General features: G+C 50.3%; 1 protein-coding gene across 1 annotated transcript in view; it reads left to right on the plus strand.

Moving 5' to 3' along the window:
- The window catches only part of TDRD6 (tudor domain containing 6), a 2,323,386-nt gene that overhangs the window by 1,506,932 nt on the left and 793,130 nt on the right, over positions 1-23,324 (plus strand). The window contains exon 20 of the mRNA XM_086926239.1: positions 19,099-19,209. Within this exon, the coding sequence (XP_086782365.1) occupies positions 19,099-19,209 (111 nt within the window). The remainder of the gene's footprint in view (positions 1-19,098; positions 19,210-23,324) is intronic.

Below are 23,324 nucleotides of genomic sequence, written 5' to 3' on the forward strand. Positions count from 1 at the left end.
AGTGAACATTATATATCAGGCCAACTTCTCACATGCGCCTTAGGGGCACGACAAACCATATACTCAAAACAATGGAATGCGAGGAAAGAAAGTACTGTAAGGAGATCCAGAGGCTGGAGGATCGCTGGGACTACGCTAAAAACTAGGTAAGTAAGGAGCAGGAGGCCCACGGGACTCACGTGCAGAGTGGAAACTCTCACGCGGGATGCGTACCAACGTCTATGGCTCTTACAGTTTAGAAAGTTACCGATTCCGGACGAACCTGGCTGGATGGAGGGAAAACAGTGGACCTGAACACTAGGATAGTGTACACAGACTTCAGCACCTGGGAAAAGTCCGGCATGGAAGAGGGGTGTAACCACCCCCTCCTGGTCCCACCCCTAGGGCAGGACCTAGTCGCGTACCCACCCCTTTCTTTAGGGTAAAGGCAGGAGCGGGGACCCTTCCAAATTAGATCATCTTGGAATCAAGAAACTACTTTCTACGAAAGGAACTCTCGACTTCTTCTCAAGATTTCTCCCTTGTGGCTAAGGAGTAGTCACCCTGCATCCGCAGGCACCATCTAAGAACTCTGCGGTTTGCTGCATGTCCTTCCTCAGGAATCCGACTGACCAGCACGACGAGACCCGGCTTCCCTGGCACCTCTGACCTCTACCTACCTCTACAGCTAAGCTGAGAACCGTAGGTGCGACGAGACCTTGAGGGACCGGCCATCATCAGAACTGCACGACTTCCATTCAGCACGACCGCCGAGGGATCCTCTGGTGAGTGCTTTGGGGTCCAAGAAGCCCCGACCCTGAGCAACTCCAGCACCGAAGTCCAGCCTCCCAGCATCTCCAGGATCTGCGTGGGGCCCTTCTGCTTTTTTGCTGCTCACCGCGTTGTTTGGCTACTAGCCCGCTGGCTTGTGGCCTTCTTAACGACGCCCGGCGACATCACTGCTGCTGGTCTGGTTGCTCCAGACTGGCCCTTGCTCCCTCCCAAAAGAGGAGCACCCCGGACCCTCCTGGTCCACACCAGACGCCATTTTAGGTCCACCGCGTGGGCTTGAATTTGCCAAGACTTGTTGCCCCAATCCTGGGCCCAGCGACGTCGACAGCTTCATCCATCGTGGGACAGCTCGCACCTCCATCCTGGTCGCCGACAACGCCTCCTGGTCCGTGAGATCTGCAGAGCACAGCGTCGCCCACTCACCTAGTCGAGGTGACTACCATCCGGTGCCCTCCTGGTGCCACCTGACTACTGGCTAGTAGTCACGAACTTGGTCCCCTCTGCTTTCAGGTGTCATCCATCTTCGATCCAGGCTTGGATCAACTCTAACTATCTTCACTGGTCGCCTGCCAGCCACTTCTTTCTTCAGGCTCCTGGTTCGTCTACGAGGATTCCCAACGTCTTTTGAGACATATGCAGCTGCAGCCCCTGGGCTAGGTAAACTCGGCATTTCGGTGCCCCAGCATAGCCTCACTATCCAAGGGTCAGGATCCACTATCGTTTTCGACCTACCTTATCGAGTTCGCCCGAGAACACTAACTTTGTCTTTACTAGCTCCCATAGACTTTGTCCCGCATCCCGCGTGAGAGTGCACACTCTGCACCCGAGTCCCCTAGGCCTCCTACTAGTAATCTGAAGGTTCATCAACGTAGTCCTAGCGATTCCAAAGCCAATTAGTACAGTACTTACCTGCTAGTAATTTCGCATTCCACTTCCATAATATATGGTTTTCCGTGCCCCTCGGGCATTTGTGTAAATTGTGCAACTTAAAGTATTTTCGTAAGAGTTTTGTTGTGTGCTTAGTACCCTGTCCTCATAAAGAGTACAGGGCTGTTGTGATCTAAATAAATACACTGTTTATTTTCATAACACTTGTGTGGTGTCCTTTCACTTGGTGTTCAAGGGGTATATGTGATGGTATAACAGCTGGCTTAACACGCCCTCTAGAGTTTAGCCCGAAGACTGCTCGTATCCACGCTACTAGGATAGCTGGTCTATAAGGTTGACTTACAACCAATCACCATAAGGGTTGTTTGGACTGATACAAAGTGCTCACTAGAATAGTGAACATTATATATCAGGCCAACTTCTCACACGCGCCTTAGGGGCACGACAAACCATATACTCAAAACAATGGAATGCGAGGAAAGAAAGTACTGTAAGGAGATCCAGAGGCTGGAGGATCGCTGGGACTACGCTAAAAACTAAGTAAGTAAGGAGCAGGAGGCCCACGGGACTCACGTGCAGAGTGGAAACACTCACGCGGGATGCGTACCAACGTCTATGGCTCTTACAGTTTAGAAAGTTACCGATTCCGGACGAATCTGGCTGGATGGAGGGAAAACAGTGGACCTGAACACTAGGATAGTATACACAGACTTCAGCACCTAGAAGCTTTAGTTACCTAACCCACAGGCTCCGGGTGCATAGGGCTGAAGTTGCGTTGGGTTTGCTGCGTTGATCCCGGTGATGCCTGAAACAAGATGTTGCTGGCAGGCAGCCAGATGGAGGAGTCCAGTGGGTCCAAGGGTGGAACTTAGAAGAAGGAGTCCTGAAAGGGAAGGGGACAGTCTCGGTCACTAGCCAGGGACGGTGCTGGAACCAGGAGGGAACCAGATGCTGTCGCCGCAGTCAGGTGAAGGAAGGGTTGCTTCTCTCTGTAGCTGCGCAGACCAGGAGCTGCTCTTCACGACCAGGCTGGAGGCACGAGCTGTCCCACGTAGTCTGCTGCTGATGGCGGTGTTGGATCGTCGATCGGGACAACAGGCCTTGGCTAATGCAAGCCTCGTGGTGGAACAAAGATGGCGTCTGGTGCGGACCAGGAGGGTCCGGGGTGCTTCTCTTTTACACGGAAGCAAGGGCCAGTCTGGTGGACCAGACCAGCAGTGTTGGATTCTTCGGATCGTCGTCTCATAGGTCACAAGCCAGCCGGCAAGTGACCAGACAACAGGACAAGCAGCAACCAGGCAAAAGGGGCCCCCACGCAGATCTCGTGTATGCTGGGGGGCTGGTCTTCGGTGCAGGAGCTGCGTTGGTGTGGGGCTTCTCAGACCCCAATGCACTCACTCGAGGGTCCCTCGGCGGTCGTGTTGGAAACGCTGTGCAGGTTTCTCAAGATGGCCGTCTCCACATTGCTCGTCGCACCCACGGATCCCAGCTGTGCTGTGGATGTAGGTAGAGGTCAGAGGAGTCTGGAGGTCCGGGTCTTGTGGAGCTGAGTCGTCGGATTCCAGGATGGAAGGACTTGCAGCAAACCGCACAGGAGCTTGATGGTGCCTGCGAAGCACGATGGTCACTCCCTGACCATAGGGGAGATTCTTCAGTCTTCTGGTAATCAGGAGGTCGAAGGTCAAGAGTTTCTTCGTGGAAGTTGTCAAGATTAATCTCATAGGTCAAAGGTCCCGTCGACGACGAAAGACCTGTCAACGACGAAGGCTATGATGGTGCCGACGACTATGTCGACGACTACGGTCTCGTCGACGAGGGTGTCGGCGACTACTACGGTGACAATGACAACGGCTGGCGTGTCGACAGTTTCATCGTCGACGACGTCCACAACGCCAATCTCGACGACGCGGATACAACAGTCGACGACGGAACCGACAATATTAACCACAGAAAAGAGGATTACCATTTCTGTGACTCGGATCTCGCCAGAAATGACTTCTCCGAGGAGTGTGTCTCCCCTGTTGCCAACCATGCTCCTTCAAGAGGAAGAGTCAGAGGAGGATGAACAGGATGCATACAGCTATGCCAATAGTCCCTCCCAGCTTTTTGTCAAATGCCAGGACACTGACTCAGAGGGCGAACACGGCCACGAGGAGATTGGTCATCTTCAGCTGCAGCAGCAGCAATCTGAACAGGAAATGGTTACAGTGCCAGCATCTTTCCTTCAAGATCTGCATAAGATGCTACAGGACTATAAATCTAAGGCCAGTAGGCCTCTTCCAGTAACGTCAACGCCTGCTACGCCTTCAAGGACTCCGGCTTCATTGGTGCCACCTACTTTTCCGGCTCAAGCTTCCCCTCAGCCTCAAACGTCCTTCCAACAGGATACCTCTGGATTACAAGGGACCCATGATGTTGATGATTCCTCGGATGAGGACCAGCAGTCAGATCATGTCTTTAATCGCGATACGGAATATGATGAATATGTCATTGAACATCCCGCATCACCAGTTCCGGACCCGGCGGACTCTGGGGGCTTCCATCAGCTGATGGAGAGAGCTGCTGCAAGATTTAAATTGGCCATGCCTAAGGTTACCTCAGATTGTTTCTTATGATTTTAAGGAACCCTTTCGGAAAACTACTAAGTACATTCCTATTGTGGCTCACCTATGAAAAGAGGGCATAAAGGCTATGAAACACCCGGCGACGGTGGTCCCGGTGTTACTGCGTTTAGATAAAAAGTACAAGGCGACCGATGATGCACCTGCAGCCTTAACAGGTCACCCAAGGCCAGACTCTGTGATCTCGCTGGCAGCGCAGAGAAAATCACATAACCCTTCTGCACCACTAACAACTCCTTAGGACAAGGAAGGGCGGAGGTTGGATAACGTGGGAAAGAGATTCTCATCGATGGCAAGCTTGCTGGTGCGAGCGGCTAATGCCCTAGCGATCCTGGGTAGGTACGACCGCCAGCTCTGGTGTGATGTCGCCCCGTACCTTGACCAGCTGCCTCCGGAATCTACGTCTGAGGCAAAGAAGATGTTGCAGGAAGGAGAGGCGACGTTGATGGAAAATATCGACTGTGCAATGGATATTGCAACAACTGCATTCCGTTCATTGGCTGGAGCGGCAGTACTCCGTCGCCAAGGATGGCTTAAGGCTACTTGGTTCTGGCCTGAGATCCAGAACAAGGTCTTGGATCTCCCCTTTGATGGAGAGGCATTGTTCAGCAAACTCATTGACTACACCCTGCAAGATATAAAGAAGGACACAGACTGCCAGGTCCTTGGGGACCCTTCAATACAGGAAGTCTCCTTTCAAGGGATCCAGAGGCAGGGGTGGTAATTACAGAGGATCCTTCCAACAGCAACGCTATTCCACCACAGGCTCAGGTTCCCAGCAATACCGTCAGCCTTATCAGCAGCGGCAGGGCCAGTCTACCAATTACTCCAGGCCTTACAATAAAGGAAAGCAGGGTGGACGAGATTCGTCCAAGCGCCAATAGCGGCCTCCTGGCTCTTCCTACTGGTCCCTCCTTCAGGAAGTCATCAGTTGGAGGCAGGGTCAACAAATACCTTCAAAACTGGTCCAGGATAACATCGGACCGTTGGGTGCTCAACATCATTCGGAAAGGGCATACCTTGGAATTCACGCAAATCCTTCCACCCAATCCCCCGGCAGCCACTCCATCAAAACACCAGCGTCTCCTTCGGCTCGAAGTTCAACAGATGCTCCGGAAGGGAGCGATAGAGCCGGTTCCCTCAAACCAAAGAGGTCAAGGATTTTATTCCAGGTTCTTCTTGGTGAGGAAGACGCTCGACAAGTGGCGCTCCATTTTAGACCTCAACGGGCTAAACACCCATCTCATTTCTCTGTCCTTCCGGATGGTGTCCCTCCAGGACATCTTGAAGCTTATCAGCCCGGGGGATTTCATGGCCACACTCGATCTCGAGGATGCCTATTTCCACGTTCCGATTCACCCAGCGCACAGAAGGTTTCTGCGATTCCCAGTAGCCAAGAGCCATTACCAGTTCAGGGTTTTACCCTTTGGACTCCGCTCAGCCCCAAGAATTTTCACAAAGGTGCTGGCGCCAGTAGCAGCTTTCCTGCAAAAAAACAATTTTCAGGTCTTTCCCTATCTGGATGACTGGTTACTGAAAGCTCCGTCCAGAGAAGCAGGGCTGAAGGCTGTTCAAGCTTGTACCAATTTGTTTCAAAACCTAGGACTCATTCTTAACAACGAGAAGTCTTGCCTGGTCCCGTCCAGAAGAGCTCGTTTCCTGGGAGCCATCTTGGATTCAAAGCTATCAAGAGCTTTTCCTACTCTGGAAAGGAGGCAGAAATTACAAACCATGGCCCAAGACTTACAAACAAGAAAGTCTCTTTCAGTACGCCGATACAAGTCTCTACTGGGAGTGATATCGTCGTGTATCCCGCTAATTCCCCATTGCAGACTGAAGATGCGTCCTTTGCAGGAGCAACTAGACAATCAGTGGAAGCAAGTCCACGGTTCATTCGAGGACAGGGTGACAAAAGGGATGGCGGTGGTCGCAGCTCATCTGCGCAGGTTAGGGGTTTCAGTCTTCCCCTACCTCGATGACCGTCGTCAGCAACCTCCAGACGACGGCAGACCTCTTGCACCAGCTGGGGTTCTCCATCAATGTGCCGAAGTCACACCTGTGTCCCTCTCAGAAGCTCCTTTTCATCGGAGCAGTTCTCGACTCGGCGCAGTTTCGGGTTTACCCACCCGAACAGCGGGTTCGGGATATACAGGCTCTGATTCTAATCTTTCAGCCGTTATCCCGGGTTTCGGTCACGTTGACGCTGCGGCTTCTGGAGCTAATGGCTTCCTGCATCCTCCTGGTGCATCACGCCCGTTGGTGGATGCGGGCTCTGCAGTGGGACCTGAAGTTTCAGTGGGCCCAGCTTCAGGGCAACCTGTCCAACCATGTCCTGCTCTCGGAGGGCACTGCGAGACAGGTGCAGTGGTGGCTCACGGATCGCGATTGGGTCAGCGGCAGATCCCTCTCCCTTCCCCAACCGGAGCACGTAGTTGTGACGGACGCGTCACTCCAGGGCTGGGGAGGCCACATGGGAGAGGCGGAGTTCAGAGGCCTCTGGTCTCCGGCGAAGTCCCGGCTCCATATCAACCTTTTGGAGCTGCGGGCGATTCGTCTAGCACTGAAGGCATTCCTCCCCTCTGTCCGAGGAAGTTTAGTGCAGGTGTTCACGGACAACACCACCACCATGTGGTACTGCAACAAACAGGGCGGGGTGGGTGTAGGAGAGTAGGGTCTGCAATCCAGATTTTTGCTTTTTGCTTCACTGGTTTACGACTTTCCCTGGCTGTGGGCCTGCTAATCAGACCCACAGCCTAGCTGTTCTCTCTCTAAATTGACATCCATGTACTTTAGGTGCATTTACCAATTGGTATTGGGTCACTCTTGTAAGTCCTTGTACAGTGTACCATAGGTACCCAGGGCATAAGTGAACCCAAGGCCTACCAGGGCTGCAGCATGTATTATGCCACCCCTGGCTGGCCATCCAAATCTGACACAACTGGCTGATCAATCAGCTGGGGCAAGGTGGTGTAATCACCCTTTGCTTTAGATATAGTATACCTATATCTAAACCTAAAATGGACACATATACTCCTATAAGTAACTCCTATGGCAGGCCTTAACAATCCTGGAGGCAGAGTGCTTGGAATTATGTGAGATAGTGCTCTGGCATGATCTGAGCCTGTCTGTAGCTTTCGGAACCAAGTCCTTTAGCTGTTTCCATGATAACGCTATACCATATACTCTTAAGTGCATTATAACCTGGCGGTTATTGCTAACTTTGGCATAGCATTATCAAAACATGTCGAGTAATGTGTCATACGAATTGGAATACTACCCCCTCGCCAGTTCTGGCGACGGGGGTAGCATTCCACCCTCCTAGAGGGACACGACATGTATGCAACTGTGAACCCCAGTTAAAGTTAACTCGAGCCTCAGCATCACAAAATGGATGCTGCGACCACAGACACAAGTCTGACCTCCTGCTACTGGGAGTCCTTCCAGCGAGGGAGGCTTGGACAAAGGGTTTCCTGACTTAGGAGGTGCAAGCACCACCCCAGCCAGGATTTTGTGAAAGGAATGAGACATGCCTGGGGCTCACAAGCTGCCCTGTGCATACACCGGTTCCAACCAGTTGCTGGGGCACTCCAGCCCCAGCTCTGGCATGAAACCAGACAAAGGATAGGGGGTGTAACCACACCACTTCCTGGTCCCACCCATAGGAGGGACCTAGTCATAGTACAGCCCCCTTTATGAGAATAAAGGTAGGAGCTGGTCCCATTCCAAATTGGATTAATCCTGATTTGAAACTCTACAAGAAGAAACTCTGGACTTCATTAGAGTTACACACAAAATGAGGGTGAAAAAGAAGAAGCCTATGAATACACCCATTGTAATTTTTTTACAAACAATTATAATTTATTATATACATATTCAACATAAAAAAGTTCATAAGGGGTAGGGAGGAGCCAAGATGGCGATCTCAGCGGCTGCTTAGGCTCCCGGCTCCGGGTGCCCTCTCCCAGCACGCAGACATCCTGATACCCATTCTGAGCGGACGCCGCAGATTCGTAGAGATGAAGTGCAGGGGACACCGGCGATATGCTCCGGTGCTCCTGACCTGCGGTAGAAATGCAGAACTCTCCCCTCGGCCTCTCCGGCCTTTGGAGGGCTGAGTCCGGGGTCCCAAGTGCGCAGCGAAGCCGGCCACCAGCGGGACCATCTAGGCCGTGAGCGGGTGGCAGGAGTAATCAGCCTTAATTGAGACTCCGAACGGTCGCCTCATAGGGCATTCGTCCAGCCCGCATCGAGGGATAATATTGTGAGCTGCGCGGCGCCGCGGCTTTGGGGACAGCTGTGATCGCCCTTCCCTTCTTTGTTGTCGAGTGCAGCCATTGTTTCGATTCCCTACCGGGACTTGTGGACAGCCTACACTGAGATACAGGACCCTGTTATCTACAGCAGGGGCTCCGACCTGCACCGCCAGTTGTGTAGCCCACTGTCCCTGGCACTGACTGTTCCGGGCCATATCGGTCCGTTCCACGTTATTATTTCATTGACCCATACCGGATCATCACGGGGCTGAACAGCGCCAGGTTAGCTATGCCGGGGGAAGGTGCCCTACATCAGTTACCCCCGCCTAGGAGGGAGAGTGTTGTGGATTGTGGTGTTGCCGGCACACATCTGGAAAGGAGCCCGACTTGAACGATCTCATGGCGGCACTGGGTTCCCTTCGCGTGGCTCTCATTGGCGGCGCCTGGGCTTTGGAGAAGAGGGTGGACGCCATTTCCTCCTCCTTGGGACAAAGAGAATTGCGCTGCCTGCGATGGCATGATACTGACGTTGCACCTTCCCCAGCGAGGAGTGTCCCGTCTTCTCCCGAGATACCGACTGACCCGAGGTGTGGTGCGGACGACTCTACTTGGCCGTGTCCTGCTCCCCAGACGAACGACTACCACCGGACAGGTCCTCAGAAACCCCGGCCGTTGCGATTGCCACGAACCGTAGCAGTGCTTCTTTCCTCGATACTTTGTAGCCCACACTTTGGCCGCAGGAGCTGTGAAGTGACACCAACGATAAGGCTCGAGCCTAGCAGGACAGTGACGGTTGGCTCTCGATTGTTTGAAACTAAATGGGGGTTGGAGTGACTTTGTTTTGCCGTAAGACCGGGCTTTAATGTATGTTATCAAATACTGCTTGCTCAGCTTACGCACAAGGAGGGGCCGGATAGACGGGGACAGGGTTGAAAACTATTTGCTGAACCGGGACTTATATCTGATGGCTGGCTGGCAGAACTGTGTTTGTTACGGGGCTCATGCTGGTGACCAGGACTCCTACGATTTGTCTGTATACTACTCTGTGTATATCTTCCACGAATTGGCTCTGCTTTATGTACAATCATGGCGTGCGCGTGGGGGGGGGGGGGACCGGGGGACATACAGAATGGCCCTCCTCCGCTTTCTTTCCTTGCTGGCCTACGGGCTGGACGGGGGGGGATTTTCCTACCTTTGGGAGGGGTTTCTTTATTTTTGGGGCGACAGGCACGCTGCTAGGGTTTAGGCTGTAGCCATCTGCAGGGGTGCAGGGTGGGGGGTGGGGGGGGGGGGGGGGGTTTCTTGTTCGGGGGTGTTTTCATTTCTACGGCTTTTTTGTTCCTTCCTCTCTCTCTCTCTCTCTCTTGCGTAACACTTTGGGATATTTCAGCCTAAAGGGTTTCTTCTCCCTTTCCTGTAACTATATTTCGGGTATTCTTTATGGGGCGACAGGCACGCTGCTAGGGGGGGTAAGCCATAGCCTCTGCAAGGGTGCAGGGTGGGGGGTAGGGGGAGGGGTCCTTCCCTTTTTTGTTTTCTTGTCCCCTTTTTTAGTTTCTATGGGTCCTTTTTTTCCTTCACTCACTTATCCTTCTTCGTCCTCTTATTCTTTCCCTTTCTCTTGGGTCATTATGGAGGTTAAGTATTACGCCTCTTGTCGTATGTGTTTTGATATATTGGTATTTTCTTAAGGTGGTCTTGCGTTCATGGGGTGGGCGATGACTGGTGCGAACTGTGATTGCTTATTCCTTCATTCCGATATGTGTACTGTAGCACCGACCAGTCGACAACGGTTACTAGCTCTGCTGACATCCTGGTGTGTGCATTGCCCACCCTATGCCCTTAGTTTGATTGTATGCCATATGATCCTTCTCATTCTATAATTTAAAATGAACCTTCACTGATCCTTTACCTCGGTGGGCGCGTCCAGCTGAAGCGCTTTTTGTATTGTATGCAATATGATGGGAGGTGGAATACTGAGGTAATTCTTGTTGGCCGTAATTGCTACAAACAGATTTCGAGGCCGGCGAGGTTGGTTGTAGTCCCGTAATTGTATTTACATGCTGCATAACAAAGGTTTAATAAAAATAAAATAAAAAAATTAAAAGTTCATAAGGGAAAATAACGCTCAAGAAGAAGTTGAAGAAGTTGGCAAAACAAAAAACATACAGATCACATGCCAAACTAGTAGCTAACAGACAAACATTATTGTTGCAAGAACAATTACAGCCACAAATAGCGTCAACGGCGTTTCAACCGCATGGAGACTACGCGGTCAACTTCAGGACAACAATTATGAGCGTACAGATTCTGTGTAATAAAAACATAAAATTAAAATTACATTCTAAGGGGTAGGCTTCTTCAGAGGAAAAGACTAGAGAGAGGAATTCAGTGAAGATCATACGTAAAAAGAACAAGAGGACCAACACCACACCACTTGTGTTACCATCAACCACATAACTAAGCCAATATAAAAAATGACATTTTTAAACAGCCAACCAATCGAATTGAATTTTGCAAGTGGACGAAATTTCAACCCTGAAAGCACAGCTGACCGGCCATCTTGGAGAAACTGCACTTCGCTTCCAGCACGACTTAAGAGGCATCCTCGACGAAGTGCTTTGGGGATTGAGAAGCCCCAGCCCCGAGCAGCTCCTGCACAGAAGATCAGCCCTCCAGCATCGACGAGATCTGCGTGGAGCCCTTTTGCTTGATTGCTGCTAGACGCGTTGTCTGGTCACTTGCTGGCTGGCTAGTGACCTCCTAGACGACGATCCTTGAAATCCACAACGCTGGTCTGGTTGCTCCAGACTGGCCACTGCTTCCCTGCAAAGGAGAAGCACCCCGGACCCTCCTGGTCCGCACCAGACGCCTTTTTCACTCACCGCGTGGGTTGCCTTTGCCAAGGCCTGTTGACGCCGAATCCGGATCCAACACCGCCGACAGCGAGAGCCTGCGTGGGACAGCTCGTGCCTCCATCCTGGTTGTCCAAGACACCTCCTGGTCCACGTGGCTGCAGAGTCAAGCGTCCACTCTTCACCTGATCGCGACAACAGCATCTGGTTCCTTCCTGGTTCCACTCAAGTCACTGGCTAGTGACTGTGAACATTGTCCCCTCTGCTTTCAGGTCTTCATCTTCCTTGATCCACCCTTGTATCACTCCCGACATCTTGCATCTGGCCACCTGCAGCATCTTTTCTTCCAGGCTCCATAGACTTCAACGTGGAAACCCGACACACTTTGACACCTATGCACCCGCAGCCCGTGGGTGAGATAACAAGAGCATTTCGGTGCTGAAGGGTAGATTCTCTCCAGTGTCCAGATTTCCAGTCGTTTTAGTCCTAGCTAGTTGGAACTGTCTAATACTTACCTTTTTGTAATTTGTACTGTCCATTGACTTTGTTACGCATCTCGCTTGTGAGTTCACACTCTACACACGCGTCCCGTGGGCCTCCTATTACTTACCTCAGGTCAGGATAGTGTAGTCCCAGCAATCCTACAGCCTATGGACAGCTCCATTCCTTCTATCGATTTCCTTATACCATTTACTTAGTATATGGTTTGTCGTGCCCCTAGGGCACCATTGTAATTTGTGCAACTTAACTTATTTTTCTTAAGAGTCTTGTCATGTGCTTAGCCCTCTGACCTCATAAGGAGTTCAGAGGTGTATGTTAGTTAATAAATATCTTGTTTATTTTCATAACTACCGGTGTGGTGTCTTTCATTTGGTATTCAAGGGGTTATATGTGCTAAAACAGCTGGCTTCACATGCCAAAAGAGTTTAGCCTAAGACTGCTTTGTCCATGCTACCATTAGGATAGCTGGTCTATAAGGTTGACTTACAACCAATCACCATAATGGTTGTTTGGACAGATATATGATGCTCACTAGTTCTAGTGATCACCTTGTATCAGGCCAACTTCTCACAGTGGGGTCGTGGACCCTCTGCCAGGAGACTCTGCGCCTCTGGCAATGACTGGAACATCAGGGTGTGACAATGTGGTTCAACACCTGGCAGGTTCTCTGAACGCCAGGGCGGACGAACTCAGCCGCCGGTGCATGATGGATCACGAATGGCGTCTGAACTCGGACGTGGCGCAAGGTCTCTTTCTGCAGTGGGGAGAGCCTTGGTTACATCTATTCGCCACCGAAGAGAATGCGCAATGTCATCAGTTCTGAGCGTTGGAATTTTTAAGGCGGCACTCGCTCGGAGACTCTTTTAGCCGCGAGTGGAGTTGCGGTCTGTTGTACGCCTTTCCGCCTATGCCACTTCTGCCCAGAGTGCTGAAGACCAGGCGCGACCGGGCACAAGTCATCCTTGTGGCCCCGGACTGGGCACGAAGGTACTGGTATCCCGAGCTACTCAGTATGTCAGTCGATCCCCCGGTTCGTCTGCCTCTTCAGGAGGACCTTCTGTCGCAGCAGCAGGGGACTGTCCTCCACCGGAACCTGTCCAGTCTCCACCTCCATGCTTGGAGATTGAGCGGCGACATTTGAGGCCATTTGAATTGCCTCCTGTAACATCATTCTGGCAGCCAGGCGTCCCTCCACAAAGTCGTTATACGCCTGCAGGTGGAACAGATTTGTGGCATGGTGCACAGCAAAGGCTGTGGATCCTCTCTCTGCCCCTCTTTCTTCTTTCTCTTGCCCAGCAGGGCTCTGCTCTGGGCACTATCAAGGGCTACCTTTCTGCTCTTTCAGCCTTTTTGAGGCTGCCTGATCAACCTTCTTTGTTCAAGTCCCCTATTGTTAATCGATTCTTGAAAGGCATCACACAAGTTCCCTTCTGTGCCCTTTGTGATGCCTCAGTGGGACTTGAACTTGGTTCTTACTTTTCTGATGTTCGCTCCCTTCGAGCCACTTAACAACTGTCCTCTCTGCCTTCTTACTTTGAAGACTGCCTTCCTGGTAGCCATCACCTCTGACAGGAGAGTGAGTGAGCTCCAGGCTCTATCCTGTAAACCTCCATTCCTTTCGGTCCATCCCGACAAGGTTGTGTTGCGGACAAGGCCCTCTTTCCTGCCCAAGGTAGTCACAGCCTTCCACATCGGGCAATCCATCACCTTGCCCACCTTCTTTCCGCCTCCGCATCCCTCAAGAGAGGAAGAGAAGCTTCACGGTCTGGACCCAAAACGTGCGCTCTCGTTCTATCTGGATCGCACACGCCAGTTCCGGGTGGATGACCAACTCTTTGCTGGTTACGTGGGCGCTAAGAACGGAAAAGCGGTGCACAAGCGGACCATCTCGCGGTAGATCATCTTGTGTATCCAGGCGTGTTACTCCTTGGCTAAGAATGAACCCCCTGTTGGATTGAGGGCTCATTCCACTCTGGCCACAGCGACTACAACTGCCTTGGGCCGAGTGCCAGGCTGCTACGTGGGCCTCGCTGCACACGTTTGCAAGACACTATTGCCTGGACAGCCAAGTCCGGAGGGATGGCTTCTTTGGCCGTTCCGTCCTCCAGGACTTTCTGGTGTGATTATTGGTTCGCAGACCCAGCAGTATTGCTGGGGTATCTAATCTAAGGTAAGGAATCTATCACTAACGTGTCTCTTTCAGATGCACAAGTTACTACTTGTGTAACGATATATCTGTAAGAGACATTAGTTAGTGATAGATTTCTTACCGACCCACCCATCCTCCCTGTTCTGCAAACCGACATCTAGGGTTAAGGTCATCCCCGATCAGGGCCCTAGTTTCAAGGCACCAGTGTTGGTTTTTAGCATAGCTCTGCGTTTCTGGCGCGGAAAAGCTGTGTCTAAGAACTGACGTCAGCACGCGGGGGCGACGTCTAAGTACTCCGATGACGTCATCACGACGTCGACGACGGACGCGGAGCCGCAGACGACGCCTACCGGCGCGCAAGGGTACTGCTACGCAAAAATTTCCGGATCCAGTCTGACGCCTGGGGATATTCTAAGGTAAGGAATCTATCACTAACTAATGTCTCTTACAGATATATCGTTACACAAGTAGTAACTTGTGCTTCTCGTCAAGTAGCATGGCCTTGAAATCTACGAATGCTACTTGTCTGCTGGGCAGATATGTGCACGCTTTGATGGACTCAGTTAAGCAGTTGTCTTCTAAGCTTCCGGAGGAGGACAGGAAGAATTTCAACGAGGTTGTATCTGACACGCAGGCTGCAGCTCGCCAGGTGATTGAGTGGCATGTGACTCTGTGGCTAGAATAATGGGTTCATCAGTCGCCACTAGGAGGGCCGCTTAGTTAAAATTGTCTGAATTTTCATCTGATGTCCAGGCTTCTCTAATAGATTTGCCTTTTGATGGCACAGGCCTTTTTGGGAAAAAGGCTGATGCTGCCCTAGAAAGGTTTAAAGATGATAGGGCGACTGCAAAGTCTTTGGGCTTACAAGCAAGACGCTCTTACACCAAGAATTTCAGGGGTTTTGAAAGGTCTACTTTTCGTGCCTATAGGCAGAGCCAACAGCAGCAACAACAGCAGAATCCTATGTACAAGTCCTACAGAGATAAACAAAGGGGTCGTGCCCTAAGTCGTCAAGCCTCCTCCTCCTCAACTTCCTCCTCTAATACCCACCCCCCACCTACAACAGCAAAGCAGCCCTAGATCCACCATTCTGGATCATGCGGGTCCTGTAGGGGGTCGGCTTACCTATTTTCTACGAGATTGGGAATCGGTTACATCAGATCTTTGGGTTCTCAATCTCGTAGAGAATGGGTATGCTCTTCCCTCTCAGGAGTTTCCTCCCAATTACCCTCCTTGCCAAGGTTATTGTTCGGAGGACCACCTACTTCTCTTACAAGAAGAAGTCCTGGCACTTTTCAGAAAAGGTGCAATAGAGGTGGTTCCGGAGCAGGAAAGGTGTCAGGGATGCTACTCCCGGTATTTCCTAATCCCCAAGAAGGATGGCAGACTTCGTCCAATCCTGGACCTCAGGGTTTTGAACCTCTATCTCAAACAGGAGAGGTTCAAGATGCTCACCCTTGCGCAGGTCCTTCAAGCGCTGCTGGAAGAAGACTGGATGGTGTCGATCGACTTGCAGGATGCGTATTTTCTCATCCCTATTCCGAAGTCGCACAGGAAGTATCTCCGTTTCACGGTGGATTCGCAACACTACCAGTTTGCGGTCCTTCTGTTTGGACTTACTGCTGCGCCTCGAGTCTTCACTAAGGTGATGGCTGTGGTGGCAGCACATCTCAGAAGGTCGGGGATTCCTGTGTTCCCCTATCTGGACGACTGGCTAATCAAAGCAGTCTCGCCGGAGAAGGTGCTCCATCATTTGCAGGAGACAACTCAGTTGTTGCACAGGTTGGGATTTTCAATAAATGTACTCAAATCTCACCTGGTGCCCTCCCAGCGCAACCTGTTCATAGGTGCGGTACTGGACACTACTGTGTGTCGTGCATTCCCTCCTCCTCAAAAGATTCGCGACATACAGGAAGTGATACCTTTGTTTCACAATGGAGCGGTTGTTCCAATCCTGAAGGTCCTTCGCCTGCTCGGTCTGATGGCTTCTTGCATTCTGTTGGTCAACCATGTACGCTGGCACATGAGGGCACTCAGGTGGTGCCTCCGCAGGCAGTGGTATCAGCACAACGGAGATCTTGTGGAGTCAGTGAGGATCTCCAGAGAAACTGCAGCGGATCTGTCTTGGTGGAGCGTGGAGGGCAATCTGTCTCAAGGGAAGCCCTTCCAACTACCTCCATCGGTGGCCACAGTAATAACGAATGCCTCCACTCTAGGGTGGGGAGCTCATCTGGGAGACCTGGAGGTCAAGGGTCTTTGGTCTCCAGAGGAAAGTTGCTTCACATCAACCTTTAGGAATTGCGGGCAATACGTTTAGCACTCAAGGCCTTCCTTCCTTCCCTTCGCGGTCTGTCAGTTCAGGTCCTGACGGACAACACGACCGCGATGTGGTATATCAACAAACAGGGAAGAGTGGGGTCGCAATGTCTTTGCAGAGAGGCACTGCGTCTCTGGTCCTGGGTTCAGGACCACCAGATTTGTCTGATGGCAAATCATCTGGCCGGGGTTCTGAACGTACGTGCGGACAGTCTGTCAGCAGTTCTCAGCCGACCACGAGTGGAGGCTTCACCCGGAGGTGATTTGTCATGTCTTTCGGACGTGAGGGACTCCTCAGGTGGACCTATTTGCCACTCACGAGAATGCTCACTGGCCTTCGTTCTGCAGTCTCCAGTTTCCGATGCAAGGAGCTCTGGGAGATGCATTTCAGTTGACTTGGGACTCTCAACTCCTTTATGCGTTTCCTCCCATACCCTTGATTCCTCTGGTTCTGAGAGAAATTCGCCAAGACCGGGCCCAAGTTATATTGATCGCCCCGGATTGGCCAAGAAGGGTGTGGTACACAGAACTTCTCCACCTCTCCTCGTGCTCGCCGCTCAGTCTCCCTCACAGGGCAGACCTCCTCTCCCAGATGGAGGGGCAGGTTCTACACCCCCACCTCCAGACCTTACACCTTCATGCCTGGAGATTGAACAGGGCAACCTGAGTTCATTTTCTCTCCCTCGTGATGTGGTGGATGTCATCTTATCAGCCAGGCGTGATTCCACCAAGTCCATCTATTCTTATAGGTGGTCTAAATTTGTTGCTTGGTGTGGGGAGAGGTCCATTGACACTTTAAGGGCTTGTTTATCCAGTATTCTCAAGTTTGCACTTTACTTGGCCCAGCAGGGTTTTGCAGTGGCAACTATCAACGGTTATTTGTCGGCCTTATCGGCTTTTCTTTGTTTGCCTGACCAGCCCTCTTTGTTTAAATCTCCGATTGTTTTACGTTTCATTAAGGGCCTTACTAATAAATTTCCTCCTACACCTTTTATTGTACCTCAATGGGACTTGAACCTTGTTCTTACATTCTTGATGGGTTCTCCTTTTGAACCTTTACACTCATGTCCCTTGAGACTTTTGTCTTTCAAGACGGGTTTGCTGGTCGCAATTACCTCGGCAAGAAGGGTTAGTGAGCTTCAAGCTCTTAGCTGAAAGCCCCCATTCTTGACCATTCATGCTGATTGAATGGTTCTCAGGACCAGGGCTGCTTTTCTGCCTAAGGTGGTAACTCCTTTCCATCTGGAGCAGTCTGTTACCCTTCCTACCTTCTATCTCCCCCCCCACCCTTCCAAGGAGGAGGAGAGGCTTCATCGCTTGGACCCTAAGAGGGCGGTGAGCTTCTACCTGGACAGAACAAAGGACCAGCTGTTCGTTGGATTTGCTGGCTGTAGGAAGGGAAGATCGGTGCACAAGTGCACTCTTTCAGGATGGATAATTTTATGCATCAAGATCTACTACTCCCTGGCGGGTAAAGACCCTCCTCATGGTATAAGAGCTCACTCTACTAGAGCAAAGTCTGCTACTTCTGCTTTATCTAGGGGTGTACCTGTTAGGGATATTTGCAGAGCCACGACTTGGGCCTCCCTCCACACTTTCGCAAAGCATTACTGCTTGGATACCGAGGTGAGGAGGGACGGCCACTTTGCGCGCTCTGTCCTCCAGGACTTTCTGGTATAGGAGAGTGGACACCCTCCTCCGGGAGTGGGGACTGCTGTGGGACTCTATTCACAAGGTGAGGAATCCACTGGCAGATGTATCCATCAGAAGAACAAGTTACTTACCTTCGGTAACGCTTCTTCTGGTAGATACAGTATCTGCCTGTGGATTCCTCACTGACCTACCCGCCTCCCCGTTGTCCACTCTGCTATACCAGAGTTTATGTATTTTTATGTATATTTATTTGTATTTAAATTGGGTTTTTCATACCCTTGCTTCGCACTATGTGTGCAGTTTTGAGTTGTATGTACTACGTACACTGTATATATATGTATTTCTACTGCCATTGGTCCGTCCAGGTGCCTAGAATGCACAGATAAAAGAGAGTAACTGATGTCATCACGCAGACGTAGGCTATCTACCAGAAAAAGCATTACCGAAGGTAAGTAACTTGTTCTTTAGTGCTGCTGGGCATTCATCAACTGAGACTTGACCTTCGATGTTTGCTCTATTCTTACACCGCTGCTAAACACCCTTTCTTATGCAGTGGATTAGAGAGGTAGAGAGTGGCATTGTAACTTAAACCCTGCCAATCCACCACGCTGCTCTGTCATTTTTCCCCAGAACACCCCAGCCCCCAAACTGCCTTCCATGGGCGGCAATCTGAGGGATAGCCCCGGGTACCAGAAGCTCAAGCTACACCACTGGTTACCAGTCCCCATTCCTGATGCAGATCCAGAGAGCAAAATGGCTAGTTCTACTCTTGCAGTTGAAGGTATTTACTGGTCCACGCAATTGTAAAATTGCAACATACTAAAAAGTAGTGACAGGCACGTACATGATAGTATTTGTATGTACTATGCCCAAAATGTAATTGAACTATACCTGCCATTTTTGCCATGCTTATCAGCCATCTGTGATCTCTAGTTTGAGATCAAACTTTTTAGTACACTGTTGATAGAGGAAAGGTCGAATATTAAATTACTGATGATGCCCTATTAGAAATGTATTTGTTTTCTTTCTGATTCAGGTTCAATTTTTGTTGGCCTTATGCTTTTGGTGTTCATGTTTTTTGGGATTTTTAGGACCACTGCCTCAAAATCGAATTGGCTTGAGTGCTGAAAATCAGAGAAATCTTTTGTGTACCTGTCCAGAAGAATCGAATGACAGCACTGACACTAGTTCATTTTTTCCAGGTGAAAGTTAGTTTTATAATGATGTTGATGAATGTTACTAATTTAATTTGGCTTGTCATATTTTTCCTTCGTCATGGAACTTTTTTTTTTAACTCCTTAACATTTCTTCGGTGTTAGGATGGGTATGCATGTGTAGCATGACTAACTATAGATGCACGCAGTCTGTATACTCTGACATCGAATGATGTGCTTGGATTTTTGCAAGTTTTTCTTTGAAGAATAGAGACAGTAACAATCAATGCAGTGTGCAAAAGGGTAGCTGTAGGGGCTGCTGAGCCACACGTTTGCACACAGTCAACTCTGTTGGACTCCTTTCCCCTTACAACAGATCCCAGGGGAAAAAGATGTAGGAGCTGGTAATATATCTTCCATATGAGGAAAGGTAAAGGGACGAAGAGATCGTGCTAGATGATAACACGAACGCTATCATTCATTGTGTGCTTGACACTTTTGACACATCCTCTAAAGGCTTCAGCACCAGCATCCTTCTCAGACACCATGCTTTGCTACACACTGCATTCAACTGAAGTCCAGCCGTATCTCCTTAATCTCCCATTCGACGGGGATCATCGCTTCTGCCCCCCAAACCGTTGATATGCATAAGAAAGTAAGACATGAGTTTTGCAATGTCTGGGGTGCCCTTCAAGCTTCAGGTGTGAGAGGCTCCTTTTACAAGCAACAACCCATGATAGGAGCCAAGGCCACGTCACCCAAGCTGCTGCAGTCTTACCACAGACGACAGAAAAATATCCAGCAGGCTGGGAGAAGTTATGACAGGGGCTCATACTAGGCTAACCGAGCCAACGGTAGAAGTGGCTTTGGTAAAGGCATATCCACTTAAAAACAGTGACTTGCCCCCACCCCCACTATCCACAGATCAAGCTTCACACGCTTGTGGTGCAGAATACAAGGTTTCCTCGCTCACCAGTAGGGAAACATATCAGATCGGTAGGTTTTAGGGGTGGTTTGCCGTTGCTATTGCCTAGAATATTTGATACCCCCAACAATCTATTCCACACTCCTGTCTTTAGCAGAGACCATCTTTGCCTGTTGAACTATAAGCGGTCCTTGAGCAGGGTGTAATGAAGAGTGCCTCCACACCACCAAGGAAAGGTGTCTGCTCTCTATTCTTCCTTATTTCCAAAAGGGATGGCTCGCTCGGGCCCAAGCTGGACCTCCGGCTCTAAACAAATGCTTCCTGTCACAGCATTTTCATATGACTTCTGTGTGGGATGTTTAAATTAATGTCTTCTGCCTCGAGTAGACCTACTATACATAGCCCTCAACACTGCTCATCATCGGTACCTTTGCAGTAAGTTGCCATCACTACTAATTTAAAGTATTTCCTTTTGGGGTCACCACGGCTCGAGGGGTGTTCACAAAGTGCATAACAGTGGCTGCCACACATCTGCTTATCGACGGAAGAGGGACTCTCATCTTCCCCTATCTTGATGATTAACTCATCAATAGTGGTGGCAGGCAGCAATATCTAGCCCACATGCAAGCAGCATTTTCCCTATGCCACAGCCCGGAGTTCACCATATGCACCACCAAGTTACACCTAGAACCTCAGCAGATCCAGCCTTTCCTAGGACTTGTGTTGAACGCAGTTACAGTAAAAGCCTACCCTAACAAAGTGTTTGCCTTTCAGCAGCTGCTGCCTCTTTTTCAGCCCAATCTAGAAAAGTGTGACCTCAATGCTGTTGACCTCAATGCTCCTCGGCAACAATGCCGAGGAGCATTGAGGTCAACGCGTGGGCTACAGTGAACCATACGCTGTTGCCTGAACAAGATAACAAAATCGAACTTTTGACTCGACTATATAGCGAGTTAGAACTGTCGTCAAGATTAATACATCAAGATACAACAGTTTTGTTCAATCTTGGAAATTATACACCTGTTTGACTGAAGTTACAAGACTTAAGGATAAAACCTTCTGATAGATACATCTGCCAGTGGATTCCTCACCTTGTGAATATCCCCTTGCCTCAGCAACATTCGGAAATTCTTTTTGTAGCTTCGCGCGGACGTGGACGACTTCATAGAGGCACGGCATCGCACGCGACTCCGCTGACATCACCGACACTACAATAGGCCCACCCACGCCGGCGTGACGACGTCAGTTCCCTTTTTTCCGCGCCATCGACTCTAACGGTTTCGGGGAATCTCTGTAGCCTCTTAGTAACTTTGTTGCTATTTTCTTTGCTTTTCTGTTTCTTTGTTTCCTTCACAATGTCGACAAAGAAAACCGGTTTCAAGCCTTGCAGAGAGTGTGGGAAAATGTCAATCACGGACCCACACGAAGATTGCATCTGGTGTCTGAGTTCAGATCATGATGTTAAGGAATGTTCTTCATGTCGGAAGATGAACCCAAAGGCTCTGCGAGAGAGAGAGACCAAACTTCTGGTGGCGAAGCTGAGAGCTGACAAAGGAAAAAAGTCTTCGAGGTCTTGTTCAAGAAGGGCGAGGTCGAGATAAAGGCCTAGAGAAGAGTCGTCTTCGAAGTCACCATCAGACCATGCTTGGAAGTCAAGGAAGAAGCATAAGAAAAGAAGACACGAGTCCCAACGTCACTCCGGTAGGGATTCGAACTCGAGGTCGAAGACACCTAAGAAGGTACGTTCGAAGGTTGTTCCTCCGGAGGAGGACTTGGATCCGGAAGGTGAGGCTTCGCCTTCGGAGTCGCAGGTTCCGGCTCCGTCTCCGGTACAATCTCCGGCGTCGTCCCCGGCTCGTGAGGATGAGGAGGAAGTTCTGGTTGGTGAGAATTCTGCGCCTGTGAAAGAGCTGAATTCGGAACCACCTTGAGGCCAGCCCGAGGGTCTTCAGCCACTATTTCCGGCCCCGGGCCAGGATCCATCAGCGTTTTTTAACGCTATGTATGGTGTATTTTCAAGGGCATGGTACCCCTCTGGTGCGCCTTCGGGTCCCATGGGTCCACTAGCCTTCTATTTTGGAGTTCCACACTCCTATGCTCCGGCTCCATTTTTGCCATTCATGCCGGCTCAGACACCGCCGTGGCAATACCCGGCTCCGCCGAGGTCGTCGACGCCGATACAGACGTCGTCTGCTCCGAGTCGACCTCGAGGCCAAGCCACTTTGCCATCGGATTCGATACCGACGTCGGTTCCGGCTCCGTCGGAGTCGTTGGTGGATCAGACGGCGTGGTGTGTGAAGGAAAGGTCCAGGAGGGAGGCTTAGCGCCTCATAGAAGAGCAGAGATATACAGAAGCTCAAGCTGAAATGGAGGAAGGTGAGCTTGAGGATGACTGTTTAGATAAACTGGCGGAGGCTAGTGGCCTGGAGTTTTCTCCCGAGTGGGAGCTACCTTCTGTATCTGATGTCCATTCAAAAGACGTTCAGCCGTATCACATGGTTATGAGGAAGGCAGCGGAACTTTTGAATTAGACTCTTCCTACAGTAGAATTTAAGTCTAATCTACTAACTGAGGTTCTGCATTCACCCATTCTGTGGTGGAACCGTTACTCCCCTTTAATGAGGCTTTAACGGAGCCTATTATGGAAGTTTGGAAAAAGCCACTTGCAGCACCAGCATTTTCAAGGAGTTTGGCAAGAAGGTACAGGGTCGCACCAGAAGACCCTGATTTTCTGACTTCTCATCCTTCACCTGAAAGTTTAGTAATCCAGGCAGCCTGTTCCAAAAAGACTGAGTGCATTTCCTCATGTGCCTAGGGATAAGGATGTAAAGAAGCAAGATCAGGTTGCTAAAAAGACCTTTTCTTCTGCGAGTATGGCATTAAAGTCAACCAATGCCACTTGCCTTATGGGGAGATACGTACATGTTCTCATGGATACACTGCGTCTTCTAGCACCTAAGATCCCTGATGAAAGCAGGAAAGATTTTGAAGAAGTACTAACGAATGCGCAGGTAGCTGCTCGTCAGGTGATACAAAGTGGACTGGACACTGGGGATTCTGTGGCACGCATCATGGGTACTGCAGTTGCCACAAGAAGATAAGCTTGTCAGAAATCTTCGGATTTTTCAGCGGATGTTCAGGCTGCTTTGTTAGATCTACCGTTTGATGGTGCTGGACTCTTTGGAAAAAAAAGCTGATACGGCCTTAAAAAGATTTAAGGACAGTAGGGCTACTGCCA

The sequence above is a fragment of the Lissotriton vulgaris genome, chromosome 6, assembly GCF_964263255.1.
Source record: "Lissotriton vulgaris chromosome 6, aLisVul1.2, whole genome shotgun sequence".
Taxonomy (NCBI): Eukaryota; Metazoa; Chordata; class Amphibia; order Caudata; family Salamandridae; genus Lissotriton; species Lissotriton vulgaris.